The following is a 15,076-nucleotide window of genomic DNA, read 5'->3' as shown; positions in this document are numbered from 1 at the left end:
TACATGTTTTCTTTTTTCAATAGTTTATATTTGAACATTTTGTCTAATAGCAAATCATGTGATTTGAGCAACAGTTGACACTAGAAACTGTTTTGCATCTTATTGGATATTGAACGGGACCCGCCTTGTTTGTTGGACAAGAAATCTATACACATCATTAATACATATTAGAAAACCATAAAAAGGGAGAGAGCAAAAATTTAAAACATCACAACTGAAAAACTACAAATGGGATTGTGCTATATCTGAACTTGATACCTGACATTTGTGCTGATTCAAATTAATTTTTGTTAACTGGTTTTACATTTTTATCTGGAAATGACAAGGGGATAGACACGCACATAACCCCAGAAAATGAGAATTTTGCCACATCATGTGGCAGGATATAAAAAACAATTTAATTTCGTTCAGGCCTAGTAAACGCTTCCAAGATCAATTGTGACCAGTATGGGTACAATATTCATGCTTGACAGCTCTTATTGTATTGTAGTTAAAAAAAAAAAAGAAAGAGTGGCCAAAGAATAAGGAGTTGATTATCTACCATATCTTAAAGGGACCAAAATCGAAATATATGGTTAAATTTAGCATATCTACAAACCTCTAGAATTCAGTTTTTGATGAAATCAAATATAAATTAAATTTGGATTCTTTTGATTAACTTTAACATGAGGCATAAAATAAAAAAAAACTAAATATACATTGAAATATGTATATTACCATATAAATCAACACAAAGTTATATGTACATAATTTTGTAAATCGAGGTTATTTTCATAACAAGAGGCCTAATAACAGTAATAACCTAAGTATTAAACTTATAAAGGAGCCTAAAGGGTTCAGCCCTGAAAATAAACTGGGTCAAATCAACATCAATATTGCATAATATATAAGTTAGTGCTTAAGTTGTATGGATCATGGTCTATCCATCTGCACAATGATAACCGATTAGTTCACCGTCATTGATTTCCTTCCCATTTTTGTCTACCCTGGAAGCAACTCTACATGTGTTTCTAGAAAAGCAGAGGATACTTAACCTACTGGTGCATCTCAAGTTCATTTACTTTTATATCTTTGTACATGTTACTTTATTTCACTTCTGTGTTGTGTGTGTGTCAATTTTCTCCATCAAATCTTTATCCTTTGAATATATTCATTTGATTGGCTTCCGTTAATTACCCTTTTTCAACAAAATCTATTTTGTTGTTCACCTGTGCATAACATGGATACCTCAGTACAAAATTGTGCTAAAATGTGTAAATTCTGGAAAATTGGCAAAATAACTTTATTTCATTACATTTTTCTATGCAAGAAATATTGGCCACATTGATCGACTACTTATAAATATTTCAATCATAGTAGGGCAACTTTTGACAAAATATTTAGTATTTTAGCACCAAAATATGGCAATAACTCTTCATTTGGGCTAATTAAAATGTCCACGCAATGACAGGGCGTGAAACTGGTTTAAATGAATATACCCCTCATTTGTGTACCGCACTCTACAAAAATCTTACTTTATTTCAGCTTAGTTAAGTTACAATGTATTAGCAGAGAAATATGTCCAACTGTGTATCCAAATAGGCTTTTAAAAGCAACTATGAATGATGAATGTCACCGACTGTGCCAATTTGTCCTATCAGTTTAAGAGTTCTGAGAGCCATGTTGTTCAGTGAGAAAAACAAAGGCAAACCAAGCCTTTTCATTCATTATTTTTTGCAATGTTAATAAACATATGAAACAATGCTTTGCTTGATTTGACATCCAGAATATGAACCCTGATTAACTGAAACACCATCAAGCTTGATATGTTTCTGAATTAGATAGGAATTAAATGTTTGGCAAACAACAAGATTTTGACAAGTTTCAAAATGGTACTTTTCCCCCTCATTTCTCAACCTCAAAAATATATCCCAACAAAAGGATGTAAAATTAAAAAAAAAAACTTGAAAAAAATAAAATTATTCCAAATCATTTTCTTACTCATCCATGGACAGAAATCAAAGTGCTGTCAGAACTGGAGGTTTTTAATTCTTGTCAAAATTATAGCATGGACAAAATTTCAAAGATTACATGATGTAAAATAAAACTGTGATCAAACATTTACATTTTTCATATTTAATATCAAGAACAGTTTTTTCCCTAATATGTATAAATTGAATGTCAATCCATATTTTTGATCCAACTTCAGACACCAATACAATCGTTTTTCCATTTTACCTTTTTCCTAAATTTTTAAAACTGTTCAAAAGTTAATTTGCATTAACATTTTAAAAAAATTATAGAAACAGATTATTTATTGTATAATGTACTCAAATAAAACTAATTTCAGCTTAAGAAATTAATTTCCTTGACGAACATAACATTTCTTTTATCAATTTGAATTTTCCCGCCCATATTACTCAATTAAAATCACTGCTCTTCACCTCCTGTTAATGAAAGGATGGAGAAATTGATTGATAAGTGTGTTGAATGGAACATGCTTAACATGCAAATTTATTACTTATTATCTTTCAAGGCCTAAAAGGAGTCCCTCAAATCTTCAGTTAATATGAAAATTAGACCTCAATTCTATTTGCAGAAATAATAGTATATTATCGAGCTGAATAATTGCAAGAAGCATATTTACTGGTTATAATAAAGGTATTGAACTATCTAAAAGGAATTACATTTGGACTATATTTTTGTTTAGTGTTAGAAATATTAGTTCCGTTCCAGTGATAGACTGGCGACATAGGGTATTTTGATACATCAAAAAACCTACTTATGATTTAATATTATTAACAATGTAGATTTTCAGCTGCTGCTGGAAAAAAAAATTTATTTCAGCACTTGCATAAAAAAAAACAGAGTACCCCAGCCCCCCTTGACAAGAAAATGGTCTCCTTGTGTTGAAATTTCAAAAAGATTCATATACTAATGCTCGCAATATATACAAATGTAAGACAATGCTGACAATGACAACAATGCCAACTGTTATAAAATCACAAAAATATGCACTTCTTTTTGAACTTGTTTTCATCTGTACATGCTATCATTGGTACATACTATGTGTAACTTGTACCGCCAACTGTAGTTTTTAAATCTTTAAGGTGTTAATTGTAGATACGTGTAGATTGACTGATTTGAATGATTGTGTTTCATGTGCTATGGCAGATTTTCATGCATTTCAAGACGAGGAACATGGTTTAATGAAACACACCCTATTTGTCTAAGTCTGACACCATGAATCTCTTTGGTAATATCTCACAGAAGCAATGGCTCACAGGTAGGTATCTCACACTGTTAACCAGCCATCAATATCTGCCCATGCTTTGTAGACAAGCAATTAGTCTCTGGTATCACATGCCAGGGAGGAATATATATATATATGACCTCTAACAGTCTAGATAAGTGTGGGAAATTTGTTTTACATATACCGGTAATCAAAGACTTATTGTCCCTAAAACAGCATGCAACAATGATTATCTAGCTGCATGTACATCTTCACATAGTGCCTAATTTTCAAACATTTAGAAAACTCTTGAGAACATAACATTGAAAACAGGAAGATTACACACTGATTACAATTTTATTAGTTATCACAAAGATTTGAAATAATCACAGCACTACTCAAGGAGTTATGGTTCTTTTCAACTTGTCAATATTTAGAACAATATACATCAGAATATGTTTGACTTTGCTTAAGCTACTAAGAATATAAACGATTAAACCATGAAACTTTGCAGAAAGTACTTTAAAATGACTTGCTTCTCACATCAATAATTTTTTTTCAATTTAGAGAAAAAGTTTTTCATGCATACATATTCAAAAAAAATTTACAATTTTCTATAGTCTGATTCAGAGTTTAATTTATACATATATTTGTTTTACAATATCTACTTCAGAGCAACCAGACACTAGTAAGTTATAGAAAATTGTATTTTATTATTTACACACACACCCCACCCTCCCGAAAAAAAAAATTAAAAATTAAGATATTTCATTCTTTACTGATTAAGTATAATATTTAACTTTTATCAGTGTTTATTTAATTAAGTACCATTCTGTGTAAGAATCAGGCAATGGATGATGCATCATCTTACTCCATTTGATCTTTTTTCCTCAAATATATTCAATACAACTAGAAAGCAACTGAAAAGTTTTTTAAAGTTGTCCTGAATCATCTGTGATGTAGATATTTTTTGACTGCCTGTATAGGGAAAAAGTGCAGGAAAATTTTCCCGCCATTTTTCCATAATGCATTTCAACTAAATTTGACCTATCAATATCTTGAAATGGCCAATTTTGCAAACACTTTGATGGTTATTTCTGGAGGTTATTGGGTATAAATACTTTGTTAATGCAATGAAATCTCTGCATTTTTTTCTTTATGTGCCACACTTATACACATTTTGCCCGATTCTTAGACATAGAAGTACTTAAATAAATTTCCCCCCTTATCCTGTCATAGATAATCATTTAATAACTATTTTATAAGCAAAAAAGTATTTTTTAGGTTCCACTTAAGCAAGTAACAAGTAACACAGTTTGACTGCTAATTTTATAATTACCAGTACACAGTTTTATAAAAGATAAGTTCAGAATGTTACAGAAGTCAAGATAAGTTCAGAATGTTACAGAAGTAAAGATAAGATCAGAATGTTACAGAATAATCTATTAAACTGTTCACACAAATTTAAATAACACAATTTAACTTGATTTGTAACAAGCTTTATTATTGGATGTTTTGTTTGTATAAATTGCTATGGTACAATGACATCATTAAAATCATAAATCATAAAAAGCTAAACTCCATGATTCAATATCATTAACATCAATCGGGCTGCACTCCATGATTCAACATCATTAACATCAATCGGTCTGCATGCCATGATTCAACATCATTAACATCAATCAGTCTGCACTCCATGATTCACAAACAAAACAACCTTCACACAAATTTTTCAATATTTACATTTGAATCCATAAGAAATTAAATCAGAGAATGTTTCTACTTTTTGAACAGGTTATACAAAATAACATGTTTTTGGTCCTTGTAAAAACTAAAATATAGAAAATGTTTCTTTATTTCAACAAGATGTAAAAAATAACATGGTTTTCGTCAGTTTTTACTTTTTTATAAACTATGAACACTTTGAAGTTTATACTAGGAAATGGTATAATCTGTTGAAAAACATTCCTTCAGTAAACTATAGTACTAGATACAACAAACTATCAAAGTTAGATGTGTCTTTATCCCTAGATTTTTTGGGAGGGTAAAATAACAAATTTAATCTTTTTCTACTAGAATACAGATACAATTAGAAAATGATTAATTTGATTCTTAAAAACAGTAATTTGTCTTTGAAATGGCATTAAACAATATACTTTGATGACCCAACAAATGTAGATAACTCAATATAAGCGATCCCATATGGTTTAAAAAGATGCAAGAAAAAAAAATATAGATATTTCTGTGATTTAAAAAAGTTCAATAAAAACAATTTCAAAATTAAAAATCACAACAATGACAAAATTACCTAAATATTAATCAATATACAACTAAATATACAAAACAAACAAAAGCAGGTCATGGTTAACAAAATAAAATATAAATACAAAACAGAAACTTAACAAGTTTTAAAATATTAAAATCTGATATTTCCATGGGAATTCTAATCCAACCAATTACTTCTTCAAGTCATACTCTGTAACCCCCTTAGAAGCCAACTCCTCTAAAACACGATCCAAATACTCTGGATCAGGGTAGCCAAATCTACAATAGAAACAGAATTTATACATATTAACACTGTCATGTTCAAAAACTTCTTTGACTAGATATCATGATGGAATCCATCTCAATGTTCTGTGCCATAAAGAAATTCAAAAATTTAAAGACAGACCCATACCAAACCTCAAAAGCATATCCTGAAAGACAAACAAACACAGCTCAGAAAGAAAATAATTAACACTAAAGAGGTAAGTACTTTTAGGTCAGAATAAGATAAAGAACCTGTAGTAAGTATCTCTATACTTACTTTAAAAAATATTAAGTTCATAGAACAATAGGATATGGTGACAGTTTTATTTCTGAGATCCGTTCTTTTGAAAAAATCTTCAAATCATTACACTTGAGGGTAATTTTGAAATACTGTAGCAGTGCTTTTGATAACATTGGAAGAGTAATCAAGGGAACCAAGGTTATAGCAGTAATCAAAAGAATGTAATCCAGGGACAAAGACCAGACATGGAAAACAGACATACACAACAAAGAACATAAAGTAACTAAAATCATACATACAAAGTAACAAAAGTAAATGAGCGACTCGGACTCCACTAAAAACTGGGAGCATGGACCAGGTGCACCTGGTAAGCGTCCTCTGCTTTTCTAGAAACACCCGCCAAGTTGCTCATAAAAAGTCAAGTCCAGGGTAGACAAACGAGGAAAGAAAAACTATGACCCGTTGAATAAATCAGTTTTCATGGTGCTGATGGATACACCATAACGATCCACGAGTTCATAATGACATAACCCTGTTCCAGAAGCCTATTTGTTAGAGTTCTAGCGCGATACAAAAAGTCTGCATAGTTTCGGCAAGCTCTGGCATAACGTATGAGTTGTGATATGAACACTCCATACACAGGAGCCGAAGGGATGTTGCCACAGATGAAAGGAAAGTTGACAATTCTGAATGAAAAGTCATCACGTTTGTCGTAAAGTTTGGTCAATAGTTTTCCTTTACCATCGATTTCTAAGTGTAGATCAAGATATGAGGCTGACTTCACAGTGTCTGTAGTATTCTTTATCTCAAGTTCTTTTGGGTAGATGCGATGTATCAAATCCCCGAAATTAGGATTGTTTAAAGATAATACGTCATCTACATAGCAGAAAGTGAGATTGAAGGATCTAGCCAAACGATATTCTTATTATACTGAAATAATAGTTTCATTTAAAAACTTGTTTTAGACTGTGTGCTTTACATTCTAAAATACTGTATTCTAAATAAATACATATATATTTTAATTACAAAATCAGTATACAAACCCTTGTGGTCCCCCAGCTCTGCTAGTCTTGTGATGTATATCATTCCATGTAACAACATTCTCCTCTCCTGTTGTCCGTGAATGTCCAATGGTAAATACTAATTTCCTGTCAAAGGCTACTTTGAGTAGATCTTTAACTAGTGTACCTTTATTATTGTCTGGTAAGTATGCTGTTCTGGTTGTACCTCTGTAAACTTTGCCAGGGTGAGTGTGGTCTGACTGGAGACAAAATATTAGAAACATACACATTAATGTGGAATCACCTTTCATGTCAATCCAAATTTGTTTCATTCTATTTAAGAATTATCTGATTATTTTGTTGAATTTTACAGTTTCAGCATTACTAGGATCAACTTATCAATTTTTTGTAGATACTTCCTGTATTGAGAAGTAAATATGAACAAATAAAGGAAATGTTTTATTTTCAATTTCAAAATTTGCTTTCTTTGATTCTAAAAGTCAACTAAATTTCAGACTAAACAATTAATACATTCTTTTTATTGCACCTCTTCAATGAACTTACAGTTTGTGTTCCACTTGGGAAACTATATGTGATGCACCATTCTCCATGTCTACGGAATCCAGGTAACTGTATGTGGGGATTGTGGTCTATTTTCATTGTGCCATTTGGCTGGTTTCCCTTGACAACACCATACACTGTGTTACAGGTAGGACATACTGGTTTGTGTCTGAAGCATTCAGTAATACAGTCCTTACAGAACACGTGTTTACATATTTCCAGTTGACACCTGTTTTCTCTTTGCACTGGATCCAGACATATAGCACAAACCACTAGTGCATGTTCATTGCTATCATCTGCAACATCTTGTCTTGCAGTACCTTTTAGGTCAGGTTTTACATCATGGTTTTGTCTCTTTCTCTCTTCAATGGTTCTTATTCCTATCTGAGCAAAGCATGATTTATCAACCTTCTCGTTAATTTCCATCCACTGTCCACTCCTACCATAGTTCTGTTCTAGCACAGATTTGATAACTTTCAGAGCATTTGTATCTTTATTTACAACAAGATGGATTTGTTTGAGTTTACAAGTAGGTTTAATGTCTACTGAGAATGTATTGACAGCATGAAAGAATACATTAGCTCCATCTTCAAATGATGTACCTTTGTTTCCTGAAACAGATATGTAAAGCAGTGAAACCGTCACCAAATCTCTAGCTATGTCTACTCAGGAGTACCCAAAACAACCATAGGAGGGGATGGACAGAAATTTTTCATTGACATTTCTGCCCTGACATACAATTTTAGTTAATACCAATTTACTGCAAAATTATGGTTTTATCATTTGGGTACTTTAAATGTATTGCTGTTACTATATAATTCAAATATTCCCCAATTTACATTACTGATAAAGAGAAAATACTCTCATGGAAAAAAACCAGTTTACAGAAAAAAAAACACTGTCATATCTCTCTTGCTAATGTCTTCTTAACTTTTTAACATTATACATTTCTTGTAAATTTGTTGATAATTCTTATTCCTCATGAATGAAAATAAATTTGATATAAGATCAAATATTGAAAAAGTCTTCCATTAATAAATAAAACCACAGTTAAGAATGTCTGCACATTTTTCAAAACATAAATAGGCTAAAAACAAAACTGTAACTCAGAAAACATATCTACTGTAGAAGTACTATTTTTCATGGAGTATTCATTTCCATAGTTTTCCTTCCCTCAGTTAAATAACAAAGTCAAATTCGCAATGAACAGTCTCGAAAACTCAGAGACTACTACTGAAATCCATGAATTCAAAACTTCATGAAAAATAAAATTTGAACAAACCACAAAAAACACAAATAAAGATTTTTTGACTAGCACATATGGTTAACATACCTGTTCTAAGGAATGACACTGCTATATGGTTAACATACCTGTTCTAAGGAACGACACTGCTATATGGTTAACATACCTGTTCTAAAGAACAACACTGCTATATGGTTAACATACCTGTTCTAAGGAACGACACTGCTAAAAACTCTATATCACTATTAGTAGTCACTTCATGGAACAGTCTTAGGTAACAGCTGAAGAGTCTGTCATGGAATTCCTTCATATAATTTTGGGAACCATTCTTCTGAAATTTGGGGGCAAATACAACAAAAACCTTCTGTACATAAATATCTGTAACTGCTTCAAACATAACTACAGTTCCAACTGTGGGACTGGTTAACTGGATCTTTATTTGATTAAGGTTATCCTTGATAGATGATCTTTTTCTCATTTCTTTCATCAGACTGCTTTTTACATAATCAACATTTTCACTAAATGCGATAGCTTGAGTGACTACATCACGAAAGTTTTTTTCAAAAATTAAAACTTCAAGCTTTTTGCTGACGTGAATGTTAATCATGTTTAGTTTTACAGTCACTTTCCATACACTTGGAAGATTTGTATTATGTGGAAGCTGATAACTGATAGAATCTGAAGGTTTACTTATAACTAAAGGTGACTTTTCTCTAGAAGCTGGGGATGATGAAGGCTTGCTGGTCGCTACTTGTTTTTGAGATCCTTCCCTTGATGTATGCTCTTTATCAGTTGAGTTTAGTTCATGCTGACGAACTGGGTGTCCTGGAACATTAGGTTTCTTCATTGGACTTCCTGCATAGCCAAGAATTGGAACTTTGTTTGACAATGTCTCACCTACATTTTTCCATGTTCCAGCAGTTTTTAACCTCTTGATAATGTCTGAGTCACCTTTGAATGATTCAACAGAAGTTGGGACTTGAACTTTGCCCTGATCTTTATTGACAGAATTGTCAAAGTATTCAGAGAATGCTTTCTGAACTTTGAACACCATGTCTGGATTGTTGTCAACAAAGTGGACCTCTTTCAGAGCCCACAGTCCTTTCCTTCTGGCACTGACTGTCATGACAGCCACAGCATAGCATCTTGCACACAGCTCTCCAGGCATTCCATACAGACCTTTCAAAGAATACAATTTCTATTATCTATTTACGAATATTTTAGACATGCCTTACACAAAAACTAAAATTACAATACCAGTAACATCATAAAGATAAATTATTTTTACAATCAACGTGATATCTACTCTTTGCAATTCATAATATCAATTATTATTTGATATGAATTATAATTTATTTTATATATACATGTACATAAGATCATTATCAAACACATTTAACCTTTAGCTATGTAATGTAATTACATTTCCACTTACCAGCACTGATAGATGGAATGGCAACAGATTTCATGTGATGATTATTGGCCATTGTGATACACTTCTCCACTGTTTCTTGTAATAAATCACTACATTCTGCAGATTTACGACTAGAGTACTGTGGGCCTACTGCATGAATCACTCTCTTGTAGTGAAGTTTGCCTGCATTTGATACACAGCAATCTCCAGTCTTCACTGGACCATATGACTTGACATAATGTTGACATTCCTTGTACAATTCTGGCCCAGCAGCTTTGGAAATTACTGCTGCTATTCCCCCACCATGTAATAAACCTCCATTAGCTGCATTCACAATACAATCAACTTTCACCATTAAAATACTTGCTAAGTAAACTTTTACTATTAATCCTTCAGCAGTCTGGTAAACTTTACATGGAGTCCCAGTATTTCCATGTGATGTACTTCGTGGAAGTGTATTATCTGATCTTTTGGACTGACTGTTTTCAGATATAGAATGGGAAAATCTCCCAGATCTGTTGGACGGTTTCATATGTTCAAAAATAATGCCTTGCTTGACACTTTTAACTTCATCTCGACTAAGAGCTACTAAGAAAACTTGTAAGGAAGTACCTGCCCCGTCACTGGCTCCTTCATACACATACACACCAGGGTTTTCAATCTGTAACTTGATGAGAAACTTATCAGTGGAGGATCCTTGCAGCTGGCGATATGGGATATCCAAAACATCTATTTCAAGGGTTTTTTGAAAGTTGTAAATTAATTCTTCCAACCTGTTTGCTAAACTAGTTGGTAAATCTTGACCTTTAACACACAGAGATTTTGAATCAATGAAATTTAGAGTTGCATTGCCAATAATCTCTTTCAGCTGGTCTTTGCACAGGAAACTCATAGCATTAAACATGTCCTTTGTCAGATCAACTTTAATTGTAATTTCTTTTTTGCATTTGGAATTTTCAATTGGTTCCTGTACATGTTCCTTAATTTCAGTTGAGGAGGATAAGGTTTTCCTATCTACTTCAGTAGAACAGAATTCATTAACATAGTCCTGACAGGCATTCAACTGAGCTAGTGATCCCTTTAATGTCCAAGTTTTGCCATGATCCTCAATATCTCCGCACAAAGCCCCCAAGCCTTGTTTTAGGGCCTCTACAAGACCTAATTGACTTGCTGTTTCAATTATATCCTGATACACTTCTGCCGTGGCATTAACCAGGAACTGAAATTATAGGGGAAGTTCATTCATGAAAAAGTTTAATTTGTAAAGTTAACCCTACTTCTCATTCTTTTGGACACACTGCTTATCATTGAAGTCATTGGTTTTATTGGAAAACCTCTAAAGAGCCTGAATTGCTCACCTAGAGAATTTGAAATCATTTATCATGGTATCATTTGGAACAAAAAAATTATCAATTAAAGATGTTCCTGCTACTCACTGAGCCATCTAAGCCATATGGAAATTGAATCATTTGTAAAGAGCATTGAAGTCAACCCCCTATAAGATTTTAAAATATCGGCACCTGAGGCCTCAGAGGAGGTTTCTGCTACCTGCTGAGCCATCTAAGCCATACGAAATTGAATTATTTGTAAAGAGCATTGAGGTGAACCACCCTACAAAGTTTTAAAATTTGGCACCTGAGGCCTCAGAGGAATTAATCTTGAAAGTGGAAACACCAAAATACCAACCAAAAAATGTCAAAAAGGACAATAACTTCAATAAGGGTCAACTGAATTTCACGAAAATAACACCTTGGCTAGATTACATTATGCTGAACACTTCACATGGTCAATTTTTAAAGTAATAGCTGCCATATCATAACAAAGTAATGGCTGCTATGTTCGTCAATGGATCCTCACATCAGCCATGTCTATTATACCATTAGAAAAAAAGTTTGGTAAGAACCTGTTTTATAGTTTGAGAGGAGAAGATTTCAGAAATAACTAAAAAAAACTGTGAGCAATGCTTACAAAATTAATATCCCCAATTTCCCATTGAATGACACTGCCTTTTGATTTTCATAAAAAAACATAAGGAAGAGATGCACAATGAGAACAAGTAATAAAGATTCAGCAACAGTTTCATCAAATTCCATTCAGTGGTGTAGAAGGAGTAATGGATAAGAAATGGATATCCCTCTGTGTAATGGAAGGATAGACACCCCTATTATTACATACTCCATTCAGAAGTATGGTGGTATAAATGACTTACAAATGGTGGATCCAGTTTATATTTTATATCATCTTTTGTCGTGTTTTTTTCATCACATTCTTCCTCTACTGAAGGAGGCTATAAATAAACAAAATATCATAAAGAAACATCCTCTACTGGAGGAGGCTATAAATAAACATCATAAAGAAACATCCTCTACTGGAGGAGGCTATAAATAAACATCATAAAGAAACATCCTCTACTGGAGGAGGCAATAAATAAACATCATAAAGAAACATCCTCTACTGGAGGAGGCTATAAATAAACATCATAAAGAATCATCCTCTACTGGAGGAGGCTATAAATAAACATCATAAAGAATTAATCAAATTTCAATAAACTTATTTTTACTAATGATAAGTAATGGAAAGGTTTGATTGTTTTTGTTCAAAAGAAAAGTCACTTGTAATTGACTATTTCTTTTCTTTATCACCAATTACTCATGTAAAACACATTCATAATAATATTCATTATGTCCAACCCTGAATGTGATGTTTGTAACTTATTTCTGTATGGGCAGTACATTTGTAACTTTCACAATCACATGACAAACCATGATTTTCATTTCCAACAGCCATTACTAATGCTGAATTTAAAGTCTACAAGAAGTTAAATATATTTGTCTCTTTGCCTATCTGTTTCCACCCTCAAAACAATAACATTAATTGAAATCATATGTTTCCTACTGACCGACATTTGACCTATTTTTGGGGACTGAAAGTTTACCTCTTCAAAAACTGGCTTTAGTAAAGCTATAACTGAAGGCATATCATCCTTCAGGGCAGTTATCTCTACAGTAATACCAGTCTTCACTTCTACAAACATAGAATGTTCAGTTATATCATACATAAACAATCTTCTGATTCCACAGCTTACACAGTAATATATTGATATAGTAAATTAAATGTTGACTGGCAGGAAACAGCATTGTTTTTATTACAAAGTCAGTCAATGACACACTGTTCATGACAAAATTTACAACAACTGTACAATAAACAGAAAAGCAGCCTTCATTCATATCAATAGATAACTTCAAAATCATTTACTATTCATATGTATAGAAAAGAATGATTAAATGTATTATTCCCAGATCACTAGGGCCTTAAGAACATAAATGTGAATTGCAAGTAAACCTCCACATGATCAAACAGAATCCCTGTAATATTTTATCCACTATACAAATTGGAGATTACATTGATAACAAGGTAATTAAATTAAATACTAGGACATTAAAAAAAAGATCAATGATTAAAGTCACCTGTAGTGTCTCAATTACATATGCACTTGTTGCAATGTGTTTTCATCAAGTGACAAACCATATTATACATATTACAGAACATCTTTAGGTTTATCAAATTATACTTTTTTGTCATGCTAACATTTTAAACATCAAAATACATTAGAATCTGAAAAGGAAAATTGATTGGCATTTTATTACATAAATTTTCAGTAAATATTAATCTGGACAGGTAACTTTTTGATGTAGCCAGCCCTGTGGTCTGGTAGATATTTTCTATGAGTTTCCTACCCTGGATCAAGAGAGTATTTGGCAATAAATAAGCTTATAACATATACCACAACACTGGCCTCCAGTCTGCTGTAGTTTGGCCAGGTTCTCCAGTATTGGTTGACATAGATGTTTACCACCAATACAAACTTGGACTGCTTTTATGCAATGGAAATGATTCTGCATCTCAATTACAGCCCTATAGATACATGCAGAAAACTTCTTCACATCTTTAGCAAGTTTATCTACAGAAAAAAATAATAGAATTTAACAGGAAACAGAGATCAAAAATTTTTACTGATCCCGAAACAGTTAAGTACAGTTACATGTCCAAGGAAACAATAATTTGGTAGATACATGCACTAAACTTCTCATGTACCAACAACTGGTTTGGATGCAATATTGAACAATATTTTGAAATTCAATTTAAGGAAAAAGTTCTGCTTTCAGGGTGCTTTTATAGATCACTTTTTACCCCACTATCTCAAATACTGTAAACATATTAATTTTCACAAATTCTGTCCAGTGAACATATTTCCAGGTATCAATTTTCGCAGACCAAAAAAATGATAACCCTTATACAGTGTTAAAATCAATTTTGTGGGTGCTTTTGTTCATGCTTTTATGTTCACAGCAGATATAACGAAAATTAGTACTCTGCGAAAATTAATACTTTTACAGTATAGTTAATGATGGAGTAAATTTGCTAGCATATTTCCAATGATTATTATGTTGTATTTTTATCAATTTTAAAAGCCAATCAGAACATAATTTGTACAACATGTCTGCTTAGCGGGAGATTTTTGGGAGACTTTCTCAAAGAGGAAGATTGACCCAAAAGGAGGGAGTCTCCTTCCTAAAGAGGGACGGTTAACAGGTATGGGACAGTCAACTTTTGCAGCACCCCCCATGCACATTTATACAAGATGGCCAGAAATCCAATAAAAAATCAACAAAATCTGTTGATTGGTTAAGGAGACATGCTTACGAGGTTTTAACATGTAAAACTTTAAAGTTGGATCATATCCTTTTGGAGTTCCCCAACAGTAACTCTATTCCTGCATGCACATCTATATATGTTGCAAAAATTTTCCCATAAATTTTCATCAAAATCCCTTGAAAAGTTTTGGAGTAATTGTGCTCACAAGGTTTTAACACGT

General features: G+C 32.4%; 1 protein-coding gene across 1 annotated transcript in view; it reads right to left on the bottom strand.

Moving 5' to 3' along the window:
* Positions 1 to 3,554: 3,554 nt before the first annotated feature.
* LOC148623003 (uncharacterized) overlaps positions 3,555 to 15,076 on the bottom strand; it is a 36,216-nt gene continuing 24,694 nt past the window's right edge. The window contains exons 11-18 of the mRNA XM_088573425.1: positions 13,985 to 14,161; positions 13,136 to 13,224; positions 12,410 to 12,487; positions 10,222 to 11,419; positions 8,991 to 9,965; positions 7,547 to 8,154; positions 7,025 to 7,242; positions 3,555 to 5,755 (exon numbers count right to left, since the gene is read on the bottom strand). Coding sequence (XP_088429551.1) covers positions 5,668 to 5,755; positions 7,025 to 7,242; positions 7,547 to 8,154; positions 8,991 to 9,965; positions 10,222 to 11,419; positions 12,410 to 12,487; positions 13,136 to 13,224; positions 13,985 to 14,161 — 3,431 coding nt within the window. The 3' untranslated portion in view covers positions 3,555 to 5,667. The remainder of the gene's footprint in view (positions 5,756 to 7,024; positions 7,243 to 7,546; positions 8,155 to 8,990; positions 9,966 to 10,221; positions 11,420 to 12,409; positions 12,488 to 13,135; positions 13,225 to 13,984; positions 14,162 to 15,076) is intronic.

Source organism: Perna viridis, chromosome 3, assembly GCF_037379345.1.
Source record: "Perna viridis isolate PV_CMFRI_1.1 ecotype Kerala chromosome 3, ASM3737934v1, whole genome shotgun sequence".
NCBI classification, from domain to species: Eukaryota; Metazoa; Mollusca; class Bivalvia; order Mytilida; family Mytilidae; genus Perna; species Perna viridis.
The sequence above is the reverse complement of the archived record's forward strand: the minus strand, read 5'-3'. Positions and strand labels throughout refer to the sequence as shown.